The sequence below is a fragment of the Pteropus medius genome, unplaced genomic scaffold, assembly GCF_902729225.1.
Source record: "Pteropus medius unplaced genomic scaffold, Ma_sr-lr_union100, whole genome shotgun sequence".
Classification (NCBI taxonomy): Eukaryota; Metazoa; Chordata; class Mammalia; order Chiroptera; family Pteropodidae; genus Pteropus; species Pteropus medius.
In genome coordinates this window covers 2,614,907-2,636,871 of record NW_024350922.1, presented here as the reverse complement: position 1 = coordinate 2,636,871, position 21,965 = coordinate 2,614,907, and the positions used below count along the sequence as shown (strand labels likewise).

At 36.1% G+C, this 21,965-nt stretch overlaps 1 protein-coding gene and 1 pseudogene across 1 annotated transcript in view; both read left to right on the top strand.

Moving 5' to 3' along the window:
* LOC120584557 (ATP-binding cassette sub-family A member 3-like) overlaps positions 1-21,965 on the top strand; it is a 109,670-nt gene that overhangs the window by 37,922 nt on the left and 49,783 nt on the right. The window contains 3 exon segments of the mRNA XM_039840262.1: positions 2,033-2,150; positions 8,957-9,034; positions 18,596-18,750. Coding sequence (XP_039696196.1) covers positions 2,033-2,150; positions 8,957-9,034; positions 18,596-18,750 — 351 coding nt within the window.
* On the top strand, positions 12,733-12,851 carry LOC120584590 (uncharacterized; annotated as a pseudogene).

The following is a 21,965-nucleotide window of genomic DNA, read 5'->3' as shown; positions in this document are numbered from 1 at the left end:
GGAGTGCCAGGGAATGTTTCCTCTAATTCTTAAATGGTTCTTTCTCCAGCCTCAGGTGGTTTCCTCTCATGCCTACATTGATCATTTCTTATCTGAATACTCTAGGAGAACCCACTTTAGATCTCCAGCTTTTTCTCTGCAGGCATCTGTCTCCTCTTCAATATTCTGTCCCTCCACCTCGCTAAACCCTCAGTTTCCTATCTTTGACTCAAGTAGACTGAGTTACTCATGGCTTCAAAGCAATCTAGGTAAGCTGGGGCAATCATGGGGCTTACGTTATTTGTTTTTCAGCTCTCAGTAATTATCCTTTGTTGCCTGATGTCTGTTATAAAAATTTGTTTCATATGTAATACCATCACACCTTGCATTTTTCACGCCCTTTGCTTTATTCATTATGTTGATCATAATCCATAATTTTTATGGACCTTTACTTTTTTTCCTATCTTCCTTTACCAAGACTTCATTGAAGCAGGAACTATGTGTGACTTATTTCTAGATATATCTCTAGCATATGGCACAATGCCTCATACACAGTGGGCATTCAGTAAATAGTTTTTGAATGAAGAATGATCACCCCTGGTCTAAATTAATTAATTGGACTTGGTGATTTATTGCATACAGTAGTTAATAGTAATGGAGAAGAGTAGGGTTATACTCAGGTTTCTGGTTTGTACGTCTAAGTGAGATCGGGGGCCATCCACTGACCTCTAGAATACAGTTGAGGACTATATTTTCAGGGCATGATAATGAGCAGTTTTAGACATACTGAATTTGAGATATTTGCAAATATTTAAACTTATGTCTCTGGTAGGCATTTGGAGATGTAGAGCTATCATTTTGGAAAGAGATAATGACTGAAATGGATTATAGTATTATCAGCATCTATAAGGTAATTTAATTCATAGGAGAAAATTGGATTCCCTAGGTGGTCGTTTTCAACTAGGGATGATTATGTTCCCCCAGAAGGCCTCTGATAATGTCTGGAGATATTTTAGTTGTTACAACCAAGAAAAGAGAGGGGCAGGGAGGGGTGCTGCCAGCATCTACAGGTTAGAGATCAGGAAAGCTACTAAACATCCTACAAGGCACAGGAGAGCCCTACAAAACTAAGAATTATTTAATCCAAAATGTCAATAGTGCTACTATTGAGAAGCCCAGGTCTCGGGAGAGTTTGTAGACATGCTTTCCCGAATGGTCTCTTGTCAATCTGGCAACACCCAGCATCTCTTTCTAAGGTTTCTCTTATATTGCAAAAGAGAACCCACGAACTGCATTCCCCAAAACTTTCTTTTCTGTTCACTTTCTAGTTAGGATTTGCCAGGGAACAGACAGAGACAGAGACAGATTTTAGATTCACTTAGTTGAGTTCTTTGGAACCATTTAGGATTTGTAATTTCAGATCAAAATATTAGGAGTATCCAAGAGACACTTTAGTAGGGTTTTCAAACATGTTCTGTAAAGGACTGGATAAATATTTTAGGCTCCATGGGCCACATACAATGTCTGGCACATATTCTTTTTTATTACTTTTAACAAGCCTTTAAAAATGCAAAAACCATTCTTAGCTCATTGGCTGTACAAAAACAGATAATTGGCCATATTTAAGTTTGCCAACTCCTGCTTAGAATCTCAAAGAAGTTCTGGGCATGCTCTTGTGAATCATCAGACTTCTAGCTGAAACCATGGCATCAACTTTCCTGATTGTTGGTGGTGGTTTCTATAAGCTTCCCCAGCTCTTGCTACAGTTTAGTAAGCTCATAACTGTGGTTGAGTAAGGCACTCTTCATGCATAAAATATAGAGGTCTCCATTTTCATTACCAAATATAGATATATACACCACTGTGCCTTCACACTTGTTTTGACTACTATACTAACTCAGTGCACCTGAAAATATTGTTCCTGGTTTAAAACATCTTGTTTTTACAACATGAGTTTGATGATATAATGATTCTTCTAAGGATAAGAGGATATGAGTGTTTGTCGTTCATAAGTGATATGACATATCAAGTAATTCTTTCTTTTATCCCACAGGAATTTGGCAACAAAATAGCAGTAAACGACATGTCTTTGAATTTCTATAAAGGGCAGATTAGTATTCTTCTAGGACAATATGGGGCAGGAAAAACCACAATCTTGTCTATTCTCACAGGTATGTATTCATCTCTGTCCAGGACAGAAGTCAGGTTCCCTCTAAGACTGTAAATCAATCAACAACTTGTGTTGTTGAATATGTTGTTATTTCAGTGTTGGCGTTATTACAGTTTTAATTATTTACAACCAAGGTGCTTCAGGTAATGTAATAAATTCATTCATTTATTCAGTCAAATATGTGCCAATTCTTTTTATAGGAATTGATAATATAGTGGTGATTATAAGATTGTTACACTCAATTTTATACTCTGGTGGAGATACAGACAAGAAACTTGAAACTTACACCATAAGAAGGGAGATACACCTAGGATGGTAGTTACCCATTAGAATGACACCTAACCTGTTTGGGGGATGAGGAATAGGGAAGTGACATTCAATCTGAGGCAAATAGGAGGTATAAAGGGCTACAAAGGGGAGGAAAGTAGAATATTATTGGTATAAGCAAAGACCAGGAGGCTTGAAGGCAGCAAACATCTATATCACTCGATCAGATAAGTAATTTAATGGCAAAAGGTGAAGCTGGATGAATAATCAAAAGGTCAAATCATAAAAGGTTTTGGGGAAGCCATGCTGTAAAGTTTAAGATTTATGCTGAGAGCAATGAGAAGCTGTAGAAGAATATTTTATGAAGATTTAGACTTTATAATAATTGCATTCACCAGTAAGGAAGAATGGTTAAGGAATACTAGGGACCATTAGGATAGTGAATCCCGTATTTTGTGTTAGGTTTGTGTAAGTCCCAGAGGCTGGAGCACGGCTGAGCTTAGTAGTTGAGTTAAAATCGCCTCTCCTTTGATGTAAAAGTGATGGGAAAACTAAGTCAGGAGGGGAAGACAATACCCACATTCTCTATTTTATGTATTTGAATTGACTCCTTCTAAATCTCAGTTAAAACTTTTCTTAAAAGAATGACTTTTTAGTTAACATTACAAGGTTATGATTTGAATTATCATTACCTTCATGATGATATATGCAAAATATATATATATATATGATATATTTTACATAAGTTATCTTGGAACACACTCCATGCTTACATGTTATCACAGAACATATGCATTTTCCTGTCTGCATGTGCGTATACCCTTTCTCTCACTGGGAATGCCTAAATCAGCTCTCCACCTATTGAAATCCTATTGATACACCAAGGTGCAGCTCAAAAGCAACCTTCCAGAGCAAAATGGCAGAGGAGGTAGCTCCAAGTTCAAGTCCCTCCACAGACAAAATTGATAAACAAGCAGGAAAGTGTCAACTCTGGAAACAGGGAAAGATTCACAGCAATCAGGCAATGCTAAATGAAGAAAAAGGCAACTTATAAACAGTAGGGTGGCGGGGGTGGTGGGGTGGCAGCATCGGCCATAAGGTGGACTTGGAAGCTCCAGCCCTCATTCCCTTAGAGACACGAGTTAACAACAGTATGCAGATAAAAATACCTTCTTAAAGAACCCTGGAAACCAGTTCGGCAGCTACAACATGCAGATGAGTGCATAGTCAATATCAAAAGGGTAAGAAGTTTGTGACCTTTTCTTACCCTGATCCTTTTCCCCACATGACATGGCATGATCAGGAAGAAACTTCCCAATTCAAACCTCCTCCCTTGAAACAGAAAGAAAAGCCTGGAACTTGCATCCAGCGTTCCAGTGTCTAATGGAGTACTGATGGGAGTGACAGCATGGTGTGATGCCAGATCTGGATCCACAGAAAAAAGGGGCAAGCTCTGCAGTACTTTGAAATGCTTTAGATCAACAGGAAGTCTGAAGATCCACGGACAGGTGCCAAGGGAGCAACAGAGTATAGGCCGAGAAATAACAGTAGACACTGAAACAAACTTCCAAGCTGCTTAGAAAAATGGAGACAGTTAAAAGCAGCTGTATATACTGGAGTAAAAGCATATACATATGCACAACCTCAGAGAAGACACATCCCCAGGAAAGGTTTGCAAGTTCCTAAAACCTCTAGCTGGGCTGACTGCATGAAGCCAGTCCATAAAGACTGGGTGAAGTGTCTGTTTTTAAATATTCAGAGCACAACAGAACCTCACAAGGCAACAAGGAAACATGCCACAATCAAAGGAACAAAATAAAGCTCCAGAATCTGACCCTTGAGAAACACAGATATCTGAGGTGCATAATAAAAAGTCATCATAAAGGTGTATAACGATAAAAAAGAGAACAGAACAAAATGAAATGAGGAAAATGATGCATGAACAAAATTAAAATACTAACATTATTTTTAAAAACCCAAACAAATTGTGGATATGAAAAATATAACTAAATTGAAAAAAATTCATTAGAGGATTTCAGCAACAGACTTGATCAGGCAGAAAAAAGAATCAACAAAGTTGAAGACATGTCATTTGAAATTATCAAGTCAGAAGTGTAAAAAGGAAAAAAGATGAAAAGTGAAGAGAGCTTAAGTGACTTATGGAATATCATCAAGCAGACCACTATGTGCATTATGGAAGTCAGAATGAGAGAGAGAAACACGGTGGTTATTTGAAGAAATAATGGCTAAAAACTTGCCAAATTTGAGAAAAGAAATAGACATACAAATTCAAGAAGATCAAGAAACTACAAGTAAGATAAACTGTTAATGAAACCCACAATGAGATTCACTATGATCAAACTAAAAATTCAAAAAGGGAAGATCTTGAAGGGAGCAAGAGAAAAAAAAAACTGCAACCAAGAAATCTGTCAAAACTGCGCTTCAAAAGTGAGGGGAAATTTAAGATTTTTCTCAGTTAAACAAAGCTGAAAGAATTCATTACTATCAGACCTCTCCTACAAGAAATGCTATAAGGAGTCCTTCAAGTTGAAATGAACACTAGACAGCAACACGAAGCCACATAAAAATATAATCTCTGATAAAGGTAAATATATGAACAAATGTAGAAAACTATTGTAATTTAAGTGCTTAAATCTACTTTATCATATAGAACTTTTCTTATTAAATGTTATTGGGGTGACATTGATCAATAAAATCAAATAAATTTCAACAGTACGTCGTATATATATTGCATTGTGCGTTTACCACCCAGAGTTAGATTTCCTTGCATCATCAAATATTTAACCCCTTTGACTCCATATATGTTCCCTCTCCCCTGCTTCCCTCTGGTAACCACTAATCCCCTGTCTGTGTCCATGGGTCTCTGTTTGTCATGTTTGTTGCTTTCAATTTTATATACCACATAAGAGTGAAGTCATGTGGTTATCAGCTTTTTCTATCTGACTTACTTCACTTAGCATGATTATCTCAAGATCCATCCATGTTGTCGCAAATGGCAGTATTTCATCTCTTCTTATGGCTGAGTAATATTCCGTTGTATGTATGTACCACAGCGTCTTTATCTCATCATCTATCGTAGGACACTTCAGTTGCTTCCACTGTGAATAATGCTGCTGTGAAGATCAGGGTGCATATATAAATGTTTTCAGGTTTTTTGGATAAATACCCAGAAGAGGGATTGCTGGATCATATGGTAATTCAATTCTTAGTTTTTCGAGAAACCTCCATACTGTTTTCCATAGTGGTTGTACCAATTTGCATTCCCACCAGCAATGTATGAGGGTTCCTTTTTGCCCACAACCTCTTATTACTTGTCCTGTTGATGATAGCCATTCTAGCAGGTATGACACAGTATCTCATTGTAGCTTTGATTTGCATTTCCCTAATAGCTAGTGAGGTTGAGCAGCTTTTCATATGTCTGTTGACTATTTTTGTATGTCTTGGGAGAAGTGTCTGTTCAGGTCCTCTGCCCATTTTTTTTTAATTGGATTGTTTGTATTTTTGTTGTTATTGAGTTGTATAAGTTCTTTGTAAATTTTGGATATTAGGCTCTTATCAGAGGCGTTGTTTGCAGATATATTCTCCCATTCAGATGGTTGTCTCTTTGCTTTGATGGTTTCTTCTGCCGTACAGAAGCTTTTTAGTTTGACATCGTCTCATTCATTTATTTTTGCTTTTACTTTCCTTGCCTTTGAGGTCAAAATCATAAAATCCTCTCTAAGACCAAGGTCTATGAGTTTAGTACCTATGTTTTCTTCTATGCAATTTATTGATCCAGGACTTATAGGCAGATCCTTAAACCATTTTGAGTTAATTTTGATGTGTGGTGATAGAGAACAGTCAAGATTCAACCTTTCGCAGGTGGCTTTTTAGTTTTCACAGCACCATTTATCGAAGAGGCTTTCCTTTCTCCACTGTATGTTTTTGGCTTTTTTGTCGAAAATTATTTGCCCATATAATCAGGAATTTACTTCTGAACTCTTGATTCTGTTTCATTGGTCTGCATGTCGTCTGTTCTTCTGCCAATGCCGTGCTCTTTTGATTAGTATCACTTTGTAGTATACTTTGAAGTCAGGCTGAGTGATACCTCTGGCCTTGTTTCTTTTTCTCAGGATTGCTTTGGCTATTCAGGGTCTTTTGTGATTTCATACAAATCTGATAATTTTTTGTTCTGTTTCTTTAAAAAAAAAGCCATTGGGATTTCGTAGGAGATTGCATTAAATCTGTACATTGCTTTGGATAATATGGCCATTTTAACTATGTTGATTCTTCCAATCCATGAACACGGAGTATCTTTTCATTTCTTTGTGTCTTCTTCAATTTCTTTTAATAGTGTCTTATAGTTTTCAGTGTACAGGTCCTTTACATTTTTGTTAAATTTATTCTTTTTATTGTAGTTGCAAAATTGTTTTTTTATTTTTCTGAAAATTTATTATTAGATTGTAGGAATGCTATGGCTTTTTGAACATTGATTTTGTATCTTGAAACTTTACTGTATTTATTATTTCTAATAGTTCTTTAGTAGATTTTCCATATAGAGAATCTTTAGGGTTTTTAGAATTTATAACCATGTCATCTGCAAAAAGTGACAGTTTGACTTCTTCAGTCCCTATTTGGATGCCTTTTATTTCTTTCTCTTGCTCGATTGCTCTTGCTAGGACTTCCAGTACTATATTGAATAATAGGGCTGATAGCAAACAGCCTTGTCTTGTTCCTGATCTTAGAGAGAAGGTTTTTCATTTTTCACCACTAAGTATGATGTTAGCTGAGGGTCATCGTATTTGGCCTCTATTATGATAAGATACTTCTATACCCATTTTATTAAGTGTTTTAATCATAAATGGATGCCGTATCTTATCAAATGCTTTTTCTGCATCTATTGATGTGATCATATGATTTTTATTCTTTATTTTGTTTATGTGGTGTATCACATTAATCCATTTTGCATATGTTAAATTATCCCTGTGCCCCTGGGGTGAGGCCCACATGATCATGGTGTATAATCTTTTCAACGTGTTGTATTTGATTTGCTAGTATTTTGTTTAGGATTTTTGCATCTGTATTTATCAAAGATACTGGGTCTGTAGTTTTTTTACATGTGTTACCCTTACCAGGTTTTGGTATCAGGGTAATGTTGGCCTCATAAAATGAATTAGGAAGTAGCACATCTTCTTCAGTTTTTTGGAGGAGTTCGAGAAGGACAGGTATTAAATCATCTTTGAATGTTTGGTAGAATTCACTTGTAAAGCCATCTGCTCCTGGACTTTTACTTTTGGGGAGGTTTTTGATGATTGTTTCAATTTCCATACTGTTGATCAGTCTGTTTAGGTTTTCCAGTTCTTCATGATTCAGTCTAGGAACATTAATTTCTAAGAATTCGTCCATTTTTCTAGGTCGTTAAATTTGGTTTCATATAATTTTTCATAGTATTCTTATATGATACTTTATCTTTCCGTGGTATCTGTCACAACTTCTCCTCTTTTGTTTCTGATTTTGTTTGTGTTCTTTCTCTTTTTAGTAAGTCTGGCCAGGAGTTTGTCAATTTTATTAATCTTCTTAAAGAACAAGCTATTTGTTGCATTAATTTTTTCTATTGACTTTTTGTTCTCAATTTCATTTAATTCTGTTGTAATTTTGATTATTTTCTTCCTTCTGCTGACTTTGGGTTTTATTTGTTCTTTTTTTTCTCGTTTTTTAAGGTGTAATGTTAGGTTGTTTATTTGGTCTCATTCTCGTTTCTTGAGATAGGCCTGTAATGATATGAACTTTCCTCTTATTACTGCTTTTGCTGTGTCCCAAAAGTTTTGATATGTTGTACTTTCATTCTCATTTGTTTCTATGTATTTCTTGATCTCTCCTTTTATTTCTTTGCTGACCCAGTCATTCTTTAGTAGCATGTTGTTTAATCTCTACGTATTTGGGGTTCTTTCCACTTTCTTTTTACAGTTAAACTCCAGTTTCAAAGCATTATGGTAGAGAATATGCTTAGTATGATTGCAGTCTTCTTAAATTTGCTGAGGCTAGTTTTTGTATCCAAGCATGTGGTCTGTGCTTGAGAATGTTCCACATGCACTAGAGAAGAATGTATAAGCTGCTGTTTTGGATGAAGGGTTCTGTAAATGTTGATTATTTCCAGTTGGTCTCATGTGTCATTTAAGGGTAATACTTCCTTATTGATTTTCTGTTTGGATGATTTCTCCATAGCTGACAGTAGGGTATTTAGGTCCCCTACTATAATTGTGTTTTTGTCCGTTTCCCATTTTAGTTCTGTCAGTAGATGCTTCATTTATTTTCGTGCTACCTGCTTGGGAGCATAAATATTAATACGTATTAGGTCTTCTTGATGTATGGTTCCCTTTATCATTATAAAGTGTCCATCATTGTCTCTTTTTTACCCTTTTTATGTTGAAGTCTATTTCATCTGATGTAAGTACGGCTATTTCCGCTTTTCTCTGGATGCCATTTGCTTGGAGTATCGTTTTCCGCCCTTTCACTTTGAGTCTGTATTTGTCCTTGCAGTTGACATGTGTCTCTTGAAGACAGCCTGTGGTTGGCTTTGTTTTTTGATCCAGTCTTCTCCTCTGCACCCTTTTATTGGTGAGTTCACATTTACATTAAGGGTGATTATTGAACTATGAGGTTTTCCTATAGCCATTTTACCTTTTGTTTTCTGGTAGCTCGGTATCTCTCCATTGTTTCTTTGTCCTTGTGTTTCTGTCTGTTATTTTAATTTTGTGGTGCTTTGTGGATTTTCCCTCTGTCCCCTCTTATGTTATGTTATGTGTCTCAGTTCTGGATTTTTAGTGTGTGGTTTTCATTAAGTTTATGGATAGCTATATATACAGTAGTCCATTTTCTTCTGCGTGCTCTTTATCTCCATTCCTCTTCGTGGATTTGGATCTTTACTCCCTCTCCTTTTCTGCTTTTTTTATCTCAGATTATCAGTATTTATGTTGAACATTTCTAAGTTGCAGTAGCTGTTATCTTTTTCTCTTTTTAGAATGTTTTTTTTTTTTTGGGTGGGGGGCTTTAACCATTATGTGATATTTAAGCTTATAATACCCTGTCCTCCATAAGGGTTGTACTTTCCTGCTTCTATGTGCCTTTGAGTCATCTTACTCATATTTACTTATTTTCTGTCCTTTTGTTTCAGGTGGAATGACCCCCTTCAGTATTTCCTGTAATGCAGGCCTTGTGGTGGAGAGTTCCCTCAGCTTTTCTGTGTCTGGAAAGGTCTTTATTTCTTCTTCATATCTAAAGGAGAGCTTTGCTGGAAATATTATTCTTGGCTGGTAATTTCTTTCTTTCAATAGTTTGAATATGTGGTTCCACTCCCTCCTAGCTTGTAAGGTTTATGGTGAGAAGTCTGAGGATAGTCTAATGGGTGTTCCTTTATAAGTTACTGTCATCTTTTCCCTGGCTGCCTTGAGAATTCTTTTTTTGTCATTAATTTTCAATAATTTTAATATAATGTGTCTTGGAGAAGGTCTTTTCAAGTCGAGATATTGGGTGTTTTGTTTGCCTCTTGGATTCAAAGATCCAGTTCTTTCCATAGGTTTGGGAAATTCTCGTGGACTATTATTTTGAATATGCTCTCTGTTCTCTTCTCCCTCTCTTCTCCTTCTGGTATACCCATTCTCCTCCCCCCTCCTCCTCCTCCCCAAGCCCCTCCCCCTCCTCCTCCCCTTTTTTCTTTCCTTCTGCGTCATTTCCAGATTTCTCTCTTCAATATCACTAATTCTTTCCTCCATCTGGTCAGCCATATCTCCTAAGCTTACTATTTCATTCTTTATCCCTTTTAATGTGTTCATCTCCAGAAGTTCTATTTGCTTTTTTATGGTTCCAATCTTCATTGTAAAGTCATCATTTTGTTTCATTTTGTTTGTAATTTCTTGGAATTGTCAGTTAGAGTTTTCTTGTACCTTTTTGAGTTTTTTCAGATGTACAATCCTGAATTCTCTGTCATTTAAATCGCATATTACTATGTCTTTGAGCTTATTTTCTGGAGATTTTTCAGTTTCTTTCTGAGCTGCCTTGTTTGTTCATGGTATTTGAAGGACTATTTCTCTGCCAAGGCATTAATGGGAATGTACTTTGCTTTAAAAAAAAAAAAAGAAGAAGAAGAAGAGGAAGAACAAAAAAATTTATCGTATAGTGATCTCTAGTGGGTTGATAAGAAGGGGTTTTTCTTTTGATTTCTAGTAGGTGGTGTCCAAGCCTCTTGAATCTCTGCTTTGAGGCTAAAACTGCCCTGTGGTCTGTGGTATGTGGTCTCTGTGCCTCTGCTATCAGGTCCCTCAGTCCCAGGGCTCCACTGCCATGAAAGGGTCCAATGAAGATGGGGATCTGAGTCTCTGAAGAGGTCCTGAAGTCCAGTTATTGCCCCAACAGTCAGATTCAGTGTTCCATGCTTCCTTCCAGCTCAGCCTGACTGGGTGGGGTTGAGGTTGATTGGGAGAGGTCTGCAGTGTGTGTGGCTGTTTCCTTTCCCTTAGTGCTGACCCCCAGGTTTCAACTCTCTTGCTTCAATATCACCATGCCTGTCTCTGGAATTGGCTGTAGCGAATGTTTCAGTACTGGTTGCACAAATTCCCCTTGGGCTCGGAGGTGTTAACTCTGAGACGATATTGGTGGGGAGGATGTGCTCTGGGTTGGTTGGTGGGGAGGTGCCGCCTGGCTCCATGACTCAGCCTTCAGCCTGGCAGTGGCATTTGCTAAGCCACAGCTGTCATGCCTCCACACTCAGTCTCTCCCCTGCTCTCTGCCCTGATCTCTGGGTTCTGCGGCATAGAATATGCTATATTGATCACTCAGGCAGCACTGCGCTGCTCTGAGCTTCAAAAGGCCAAGACCTGGCCATGAAATATCCCCTCCTCCTCCTCCTGCAGAGAGCTGGGGCTGCATAACACAGCTCCTCTGCTTCACTCTGTTAATCTGCCTCCCAGTCTCACGCGGATCTGCCCACCTTTGAATGCTCCGATGAACAGGTCTCCCAGACATGCTGTGTGCAGGTCGTGTGTTATTTGTTGAGTTGTAGATATTCAGCTTGTTATTTTAAGGGGAGAGATCTGTGTAGATTCCTCATGCCGCCATATCACATAGAACTTTAAGGACAAAAACATAAAAAATAACTACAAATCTATATTAATTAGTAAGCAATATATAAAGATGTAATTTGTGACATCAGTAACAAAGCGGGGCGGGGGAGCTGGGCTGCAAAGGAGTAGAGCTTTTTGTATGTGATTGAAGTTAAGTCGTCATTGGTTTAAAATTGGTTGTAATTATTTTAAGATGTTATAAGTAATCTCTATGGTAAACAAAAATATATCTATGGAGTATACACAACAGGAAATGGGAAGGTAATCAAAGAATGTCACTATAAAAAACAATCAGCGAAACACAAAGGAAGGCAGTAAAAGTGGTAGTGAGAAGCAAAAACTACGAGACAGAAAGTAATTAAACAAATGGTAATAATAAGTCCTTCGCTATCAATAATTACATTGACCAAATCGATTAAATAACCCAATCAAAAAAGTGAAAAAATGGAAAATATGCAAATGGTAATCAAAGTAGAAGTGATGATATTGATACCAGACAAACTAGATTTTAAGTTAAACACTGTTGTAAAGTGGGGGAGAGGACATAGTATGAGATAAAGGATAAAAGATTAACTCAACAGAAAAATATAACAGTTTTAAAGGTATATGCATCAAATATCAGAGTTTCTAAAAAATGAAGCAGATATTGAAAGAAAGAAAAATAGGAAGCAACACAATAATAGAATAATAGTGAGATACTCTAATATTCCACTTTCAATAATGGATATGACAACTTGGTAAAAGCTCTTTAAGGAGATAAAGGACTTCAACAACACTATAAACAAGTATACCTAACAGGTATATACAGAACACTGAACCCAGCAACAGCAGAATACACATTTTCTCAAGTGCACAGGGAACATTCTCCAGAAGAGGTCATACGCTTGTCCACAAAACAAATCTGAAACAAATTTTAAAAGAATTAAGTTATACAAAGTATCTTTTCCAATTCCGGTGGAATGAAACTAGAAATCAGTAGAAGAAAGAAAACTGGAAAATTCTCAAATATGTGGAAATTAAACACACCCTTAAACAACCAGTGACTCAAGAATTCAATCACAAGTAAATTAGAAAATAATTCCAGGAAATTTTAAATGAAAACACAACATACTGAAACGTATAAGGTGTATCAAAAGCAATGCAAAGATACAGTTGTATAGTTGCAAATGCTTGCATTAAAAGAGAAGAAAAATCTTAGTCTACGGCCATGCCACCCTGAACATGCCCAATCTCGTCTGATCTCGGAAGCTAAGCAGGGTCGGGCCTGGTTAGTACTTGGATGCGAGACTGCCTGGGAATACCAGGTGCTGTAGGCATGAAAAAAAAGAAAGAGACAGAGAAGAAAAATCTCATATCAACAACCTAACTTTATACCTCAGGGAACAAGAAAAAAGAATATCAAGTTAAACCCAAACATAGTAGAGGGAAGGATATCATAAGGATTATAATGAAGAGAAAAAAATAGAGAAGAAAAAAAATCAGGAAAAAATGAACCAGAGTTGATTTTTTTCAAAGATCAACAAAATTGGAAAAAAGAAAATTTAAATCAAAATAAGAGCTTATACATTACATCCTATGCAATCCCTAACAGAATTCCAATGGCATTTTTCACAGAAATAGAACAAATAATCCTAAAATTTGTACGAAGCCACAAAAGAGCTCCAGTAGCCAAAGCAATCTTGAGAAGGAAGAATAAAGCGGAAGTCATCAAGCTTCCTGATTTTCAATTATTACAAAGCTGTAGTCATCAAATAGTATGGTATTTGCATAAAAACACACATAGATCAGTAGAACAGAACAGAGAGCCCAGAAATAAACCCACACATATATGGTCAATTAATTTATGACAAGAACTAAGAATATACAGTGGGGAAAGGACAGTATGTTCAATAAATGGTGTTGGGAAAACTGGACAGCCACATGGAAAGGAATGAAACTGGACCACTATCTTCCACCATGCACTAAAATGAACTCAAAATGAAATAAAGACATGAACATAAGACCTGAAACCATAAAACTCCTAGAAGAAAATATAGGCAATAAGCTCCTTTACATAAGTCTTAGCTGTGATTTTGTTTTAATTTGACATCAAAAGCAAAGGCAACAAAAGCAATAATAAACAAGTGGGGCTACGTCAAACTAAAAAGTGTCTGCACAACAAAGGAAACCATCAACAAAATGAAAAGCGATCTACCGAATGGGAGAAAATATTTGCAAATCATATATCTGACAAGATTGTAATCTCTAAAATATATTAAGAAGTAATACAACTCAATAGCAAAATTATATATATATACATATATATATATACATATATATATATACATACATACATATATATATATATATATGTATGTATGTATATATATATAATGGGCAGAGGAGCATAGGCAGATCTGCCTTGCAAGTGGAAACCTTCAATAAGACTGTACTGATCAACTGACTGAATAAATGGGAAAACAGATGAGCAAATGGGGAATAGCACCAGGCTCGCCTGGTCAGAGCAGCCACACCTGGCCTATTCAATGTTCTAGACACACTATTCTAAGATGACCAATAATTGGAAATGCAACTAGAAGCCAACAGCTAGGGAGAGAAAGGACTCAAAGCAGTTCAGGAGAAGGAAGAGTTCAAGGAAGTGGAGAACCTTAACTTGGAAGAAGGAAGACTGGAGGAAAGCAGAGAAAAGGAGAGAATGTAAAAGCTATTTTGAGACATTTCCCTCTCGTTCACTTGGAAGGTTCCATTCGTCCTTCTAGACCATCTTCTCTAGAGCTGCTACGCACATTTCCATGAGTGACTCATGGAAATGTGTGACGATGTGTATGCAGAGAGAGAACAATCAAACAAATGTGGCACAATATTTTTAAAAGAAGAAAGAAATGCACAGAGGATGAATATACATATTTTCCAAAGAAGACATGCAGATGACCAACAGGTACACGAAGAGGTGCTCAGCATCACTTATCAGGGATATGCAAATGAAAACCACAATGTAATATCACCTCACAGCTGGCGGAGTGGCTGCTATCAGAAATACAAGAGATAACAAGTGTTGGCGAGGATGCGAAGAGACCCCTCATTCACTGTGGGTGAGAATGTCAGTTGGTGCAGCCGCTATGGTAAACTGTATGGAGGGTCCTGAAAATATTAAAACTAGAGCCATGTGACCTCCAGCACGTTCACTTCTGGGGATTTACCCGAAGGAAATGAAAACACTCACTTGGAAAGATATCTGCACCCCCTTGTTTGTTTTGCATTATTTACAATAGCCAAGACATAGAAGTGCACCCCGAGTGCCCTTCGATGGATGAACGGATTAAGGAAATGTGGAGCTGATCTTCCTGCCTACCTGAATTGTTCCCCTTGGGATCATCTTGTATGCAGAATTTCTCTTTTAGCTCCTTCGGAGCCTGTTTTATATAGCAATTTAGCCTTTACCCTAACTCAGTGGTTCTCAAAGTCTGGTCCTCTGACCAGCAGCATCATCAGCATCACCTTGGAATGTGTTAGAAGTGCACGTTCTCATCAATGAACGAGTGGATGAAAGAGTTGAGATACATATATATCTCAGTGTAATAAAATAGCCCAGAAATATATATGTATATCTGTTTTTATGCCATTACCACATTATTTTGATGATTGTAGTTTTGTCGTGTAGTTTGAAATTAGGGAGTGTGATACCTCATTCTTTCTTTTTTTTCTTGAGATTTCCTTGGCTATTCAGGGCCTTTTGTGGTTCCATATAAATTTTAGGATTAGTTGTTCTAGTTCTGAGAAGAAGGCTATCGCTATTTTGTAGGAACTGCACTGAATCTGTATGTAGCTTTGAGTGGTGAGGACATTTTAACAATATTAATCCTTGCAATTGATGAGCATGTATATCCTTCCATTTCTTTGGATCCTCTTCAATGTCTTCAGTGTCTTAACAGTTTTCAGGGTTCAGGTCTTTCACCGTTTTAAATTTATTCCTAAGTATTTTATGCTTTTTGAAGCAACTGTAAATGGGATTGTTTTAACTTCTCCTTCTGATAGTTTCTTATTGGTGTAGAGAAATGCAACAGATCTCTGTCTATCGATTTTGTATCCTGCAAATTAGTGAATTCATTGATCAGTTCCGATAGTTTTTCAGTGGAGTCTTTAGGGTATCCTCTGTGTAGTGTCACGTCATCTGCAAATAGTAGCTATATTCTTCTTTTATGATTTTGATGTCTTTGATTTCTTCTGTTCTGCTGTGGCTAGGACTCCCAGTACTATGTGAAATAAAAGTGCTGATTGTGGGCATACTTGTCTTGTTCATGATTTTAGAGGAAAGTCAGGTTTTCATGATTGAAGATGTCAGCTGTGGGTTTGTCATATATAGCCTTTATTACATTAAGGTATGTCCTCTATACCCACTTTGTTGTGAGTTTCTATCATAAAAGGATGTTTTTTGTCAAGGATGTTGAGCTTTTTCTGAGATACGATTTTTATCCTTCGTTCTTTGATGTATCGCATTGATTGGTTTATGGATGTTGAACCATCCTTGTATTCCTGCAATACATCTCACTTGATCATAGAGTGTAATCCTATAATGTATTGCTGAATCCAGTGTGCCAATATTTTGTTGAGAAGTGTGGCATGCATGTTCATCAAGAATACTGACCTGTAGTTTTCTTTTTTCCTAAGATGCTTGTTTGGTGTAGGTATCAGGACAATGCTCGTTTTGTAAAATGAGTTTGGAAGAGTTCCTCCTTCAATTTTTGGAAATAGTTTAAGAAGGATAGGTATTCATTCTTTAAATGTTTGGTAGAATTCACCTTTGAAACATTTGATTCTGGCCTTTTATTTGTAGGGAGTTTGTTGATGACTGCTTCAATTTCATTAGTAGTAATTGGTCTGTTTAGATTTTCTGTGTCTTCTTGTTTTAGTCTTAGAAGGTGACATGCTTCTAGAAATTGATCTATTTCTTATAGATTGTTGAATTTGTTGGCCTATAATTGTTCTAAGTATTCATTAATGATTCGTAGTATTTCTGTTCTTCTTTGTTCTTCTTTTTCTATTCTTTTAAGTATAAGGTTAGATTGTTTTGGAGACATTTCTCGTTTCCTGAGGTAAGCCCGTATTGCTATGAATTTCCCTCTTCAGTCTGCTTTCTGTGTGTCCCACAGATTTGGGGTCATTGTGTTTTCATTTGTCTCAAAGTATCTTTTGATTTCTTCCTTGATCTTCTTTGATGTTGTTTGTTGATGTATTGATGATAGCCATTCTGACAGGTGCGAGATGATATCATTGTGGTTTTAATTTGCATTTGTCTTATTGGTGACCTTGAGCATCTTTTCATATGTCATTTGCCATCTGTATGTCCTCTTAGGAGAAATGTCTGTTCAGGTCCTCTGCCCCTTTTTAAACTTGTTTGTTTCTCTGCTGTTAAATGGTCTGTGTTCTTTCTATATTTTGGGTCTTAACCCCTTATTAGATGTGTAATTTGTGACTATCCTCTCCCAGTTGGCAGGCTATCTTTCATTTTGTTAATGGTTTCTTCACCATGTAGAGCTTTTTAGTTTGATGGAGTCCCATTCATTTCTTTTGTTTCTTTTGTTGCCTTTGCCCATAGAGACATATCCAGAAAGATGCTGCTAAACCTAATGCTAGAGAGTTTACAGCCTGTGTTTTATTCTAGGAGTTTTGTGGTTTCAGTTCTTAAATTTAAGTCTTTAATCTACTTTGAATTTATTTTTGTATATACTGTAAAAAGTTGGTTTAATTTGTTGGTTTATGGTTTTTTGGGGGGTTTTTTTGCGTGTATCTGTCCAGTTTTCCCAACATCTCTTATCAAAGAGGCTGTCTTTACCGTCTCTTTACAATATACGTGGTATATTCTTGTCTCCTTTATCAGACTGATGGACCATATAGGTGTGAGTTTATTTCTAGGCTATTTTATTACATTGAGATATTGTGGACTATTTTATTACATTGAGATATTATGGGCTATTTTATTACATTGAGATATATATATCTCATATATATATATACACACACACATACATAAATACATACATACATACATGCCATAAAGAAAAAGGAAATCCTGCCATTTGTGACATGGATGGACCTTGAGAGCATTACGCTAAGCGAAATGTCTGAGAGAAAAAGACAAATACTGTATGATCTCACATATATGTAGAATTAAAAAATTTTTTTTATTTAAAATTTTTTTAAATTTAAAAATTTGAACTCATAGATAAAGAGAAGTTGGTGTTTGCCAGAGGTTGGGGCAGGGGCTGGGCTAAAAGGGTCAAGGGGCTCAAAAGATATAAACTTTTAGTTATAAAGAAGTTAAAGGGATGTCATGTACAGCATGGAAGCTGTACTATACTATGTATTTGAAAGTTGCTAAAAGTAAATTTTTTTAAAGTTCTCATCACAAGAAAAAATTTGTAACTGTATATGGTAATGGATGTTAACTATGCTTATTGTGGTAGTCATTTCACAATATATACAAATATCTAATCTTTATGTTGTATACTTGAAAGTAATATAACGTTATATGTCAACTATATCTTAGTTTTAAAAAGAATATAAGGATAAATGAGTCATAAGGTTTAAGTGGTTTTATAACTTACTTTTTAAATATTACCAAATAGTTCCCCACAAAATCTGGACTGGTTATTATTAATATTTAAATTTCTTGAGAACAAAAGTTTTACATTCCAGATCTTTATATTTCTCATAGCATCTACACAGTACCTAATATGGTCCACAAATATAATAACCAACTGATTGCAACACAAGTATATTGAAGTATAACAAATTACTTAATGTTTTTATTACCAGTATAGTCCAGACCATTGCAGAAACTTAGTATATTCAAGCAAAAAGAAAAGGAAAGAAAGTTTGAAGATAGCTAATCCCACCACCCAGATGTAACTGGATGTTTTTCCTAACTGTTCTTGTGCATGAGATGGTGCTCATTTTTTTGAGTGACCCACAGGTAGACTGAATTTGAGATGCTGATTGGCAGTCTTACCCTGTTCTCTGACCGAGGCTCAGCTTCATCATGTTTTCTGCTTGCTCGTAGGCAGTTACCTCCCGACCAAAGGAGAGGCCTATATAAATGGCTATGACATCTCAAAGAACATGGTCCACATTCGAACAAACTTGGGCTTCTGTCCGCAGGAAGACTTGTTGTTTAATGACTTGACGCTATCTGAGCACCTTTATTTCTACTCTGTGGTAAGTCAGCAATTTTTTAAAATTATGTAGTAAGGTTAACTTTTTTTCTTTTTATATAAAGATCTATGAATTTTAGAACATCCAAAACACTACAGTCAAGACACAGAACAGTTCGATCACCCTAAAACACTCCCTCACGCAGTCTGTTTGGAGTCACCCCTCTTTCCCCCGGTAGCCACCCGCCTGCCTTTCATCACTCTTGTTTCTTCTTGTTGAGAACTCATATAACGGGATCACACGGTAACAAGTTTAGAGATCAGCCACTTACACAGAGCACGGTTCCTCTGAGATCGTCCCGCGCCGCTGTGCGGTCGCTGGCACGTTTCTTTTCATTGCCGAGCAGTTGTTCATGTCCGGATGTGACACGGTACACCGAAGGACATGTGGACTGTTTCCAGGTTTGGTGAGTATGAATAAAGCTGAATTTCCTGTACGGCTTTTCAGTGTATAAATAGAAGTTTTCATTTCTCTCAGAGTGGAAGCGCCGTATTATAAGTGTTCGTTTAACTTTCTCAGAAGCGGTCAAACCACTTCCTAGAGAGGCGATGTCATTTTGCGCTCTTGCCAGTAATGCGGGTCGCTCTACATTCTTGCCAGAAATTTGGTATCGTTAATATTTCAATTTTTTTAAACCATTCTAGTAGACGCATATGTGTGTCTAATCATGGTTCTAATCTGCATTTCATGAATGACTAATGACATCGATCAACTCTCATGTACTAATTTGCTATTTGTATACCCTCTTTGATAAAATATTTGTTCAAGCCCCATCTGTCCATTTTTTAATTTGGGTTATTCATTTCTTACTGAATTTTTAAGAGTTCTTTATACATTCTGGGCATATGTCCTTTGTTTGATATGTGCTTTGCAAATATTTCTCCCTAAATATACCTTGTCTTTTCATTTTCTTGACAATATCTTTTGCAGAACAAAAGATTTAATATCGAAATCTAATTTATCATATTTTTCTTAATGGATCTTGCCTTTGCTGTGTTTTCCAGAACTCTGTGCCTAACCCCAGGACATGAAGATTTTATTCTGTATTTTCTTCTAAATGTTTGTAGTTTTACATGTTATACTTAGATCTGTGATCCATTTTTAGTTAGTCTGTGTAAAGGTATAAAACTCAGTTCTAGGTTCATTTTCTTGCATGTAGATGACCAATTTTTCTAACACCTTTTTTTGAAAATACTATTCTTTCATCTTTGAATTGCTTTTTGCACATTTGTCAAAAATCAAATGGTCATATTTCTGTGAGCTTATTTCTGAACTTTCTTTTCTGTTCCATTGATCTTTGGAATCTTTGCAAGTACCGCCCTGTCCTGATTAGTGTGGCTTTACAGTAAGTCTTAACATAGGCTAGTGCTATTCATCCAGTTATATCCTTTATCAGAAGTGTTTTAACTATTAAAGCTGTGTGGCCCATCTAAATAAATTTTTTATTATTTTTTATGTATCTACAAAAGTTCTGCTGTGATTTTGATTGGTATTACATTAACTCTGTGTATCACTTTGGAGAGAGTTAACGTTGTTCCTGTGCTGAGACTTCAGATTCTTCAACACAGTATTACTCTCCATTAATTTAGGTCTTTGATTTTCTGTATCACCATTTTCAGTTCTCAGTATACAAGTTAAGTACTTGTTCATAGATATATAGTAATTATATGTGTGTGTGTGTGTGTGTGTGTGTGTGTGTGTATACATATAATTATTTGGAGCTTTAAATTTTTTTCCCAGTTATTCATTGCTCGTACATAGAAAAATGATTATTTGTAAGTCAGTTTATCCTCTGACCTTGCTAAGCTCACTTATTAGGTTTAGGACTTTTTTTTTAAGATTCTTTGGTTTTATACATAGACAATCATGTCATTGAAGAGTAGGGACGGTTTCTTTTTTACATGCCAATATGGGTGCCTTTTATCTCTTTTTCTTGCACTGGCTAAGAAAGCTATGATGTTGAATATGATTATTGAGAGTGGGCATTCTTAACTTGCTCCTGATTTTAGAGAGAAAGCATTTGGTCCTTCACAATTAAAATTGTTTTGTAGATGTCCTTTATCACTTTAGGGAAGTTCCTTTTTATTCTTAGTTTGCTGAGAGTATTGATTATAAACGAATGTTGCATTTGGTCAGAGGCTCTTTCTGCATCTATTAGTGACTGTGTGGCTTTTCTGTAGACTCTTGGCATGTTGGATCACATCAACTGATTTTCAGACATTGGACCAGCCTTATATTAGTAGCGCAAATCTCACTCAGTCATGGGTTTTTTTAATACATGACTGAATTTGGTTTCATAATATTTTGTTCAGAACTTACGTTTATGAGGATCATTAGCCTGTAGTGTCGCTTTTTGTTTTGTCTCTGGTTTTAGTATGAGAGTAGTATTCTCTTCTGTTCTGTTTTCTGGAAGAAATTGTGTAGAATTGTTTAATTTATGTTATTTTATTTAATTAAAATTTTAATTTACTTTTTTTTAATGTTAGGTAAAGTTCACTAGTAAAACCATCTGAACCTGGAGATTTATTCTTTGACATTTTTAATTATAAACTCAATTTATTTAAAATTACTCTGTGGTCCAGCAATCCCATTTCTGGGTATATATCCAAAGGAAACGAAATTGGGATCTCGAAGAGAGATCTGCACTCCCATTTTCATTTTGGCATTATTCACAATAGCCAAGATATTCATGTGTTCAACAGATGAATGGATAAAGAAAATGTGGTGGGTGTCTGCGTGCGTTTGTGTGTACGTGTATACATACACATATATTTGGAATATTATTCAGCCTTTAAAAAAAAAGAAGGAAATCTTGACATTTGTGACAACGTAGAGGACATCATGCTAAGTGAAATAAGGCAGACACAGAATGACAAATACTGTATGATCTCACTTATGTGTAAAACCTAAAATAGTCAAGCAGAGAACAGAATAATAGTAGCCAGGGGCTGAGGGTGATGAAGGAAATGGGGAGATGTCGGTCAAGGGGTACAAAGTAGCAGTTATTCAAAATGAGTAATTTCTGGAGATCTAATTTACAACGAGGCTGTAGTTAACCATACTGTATTGTATACTGAAAAAAATAAAAATGGAAACTACTTGAGATGATGAATATGTTAATTACCTTGATTTTGGCAATAATTTCAAAAATATATATATACACACACATATATACATGTATATATTGCATTGTACGCCTTAAATATTTATAATTTTTG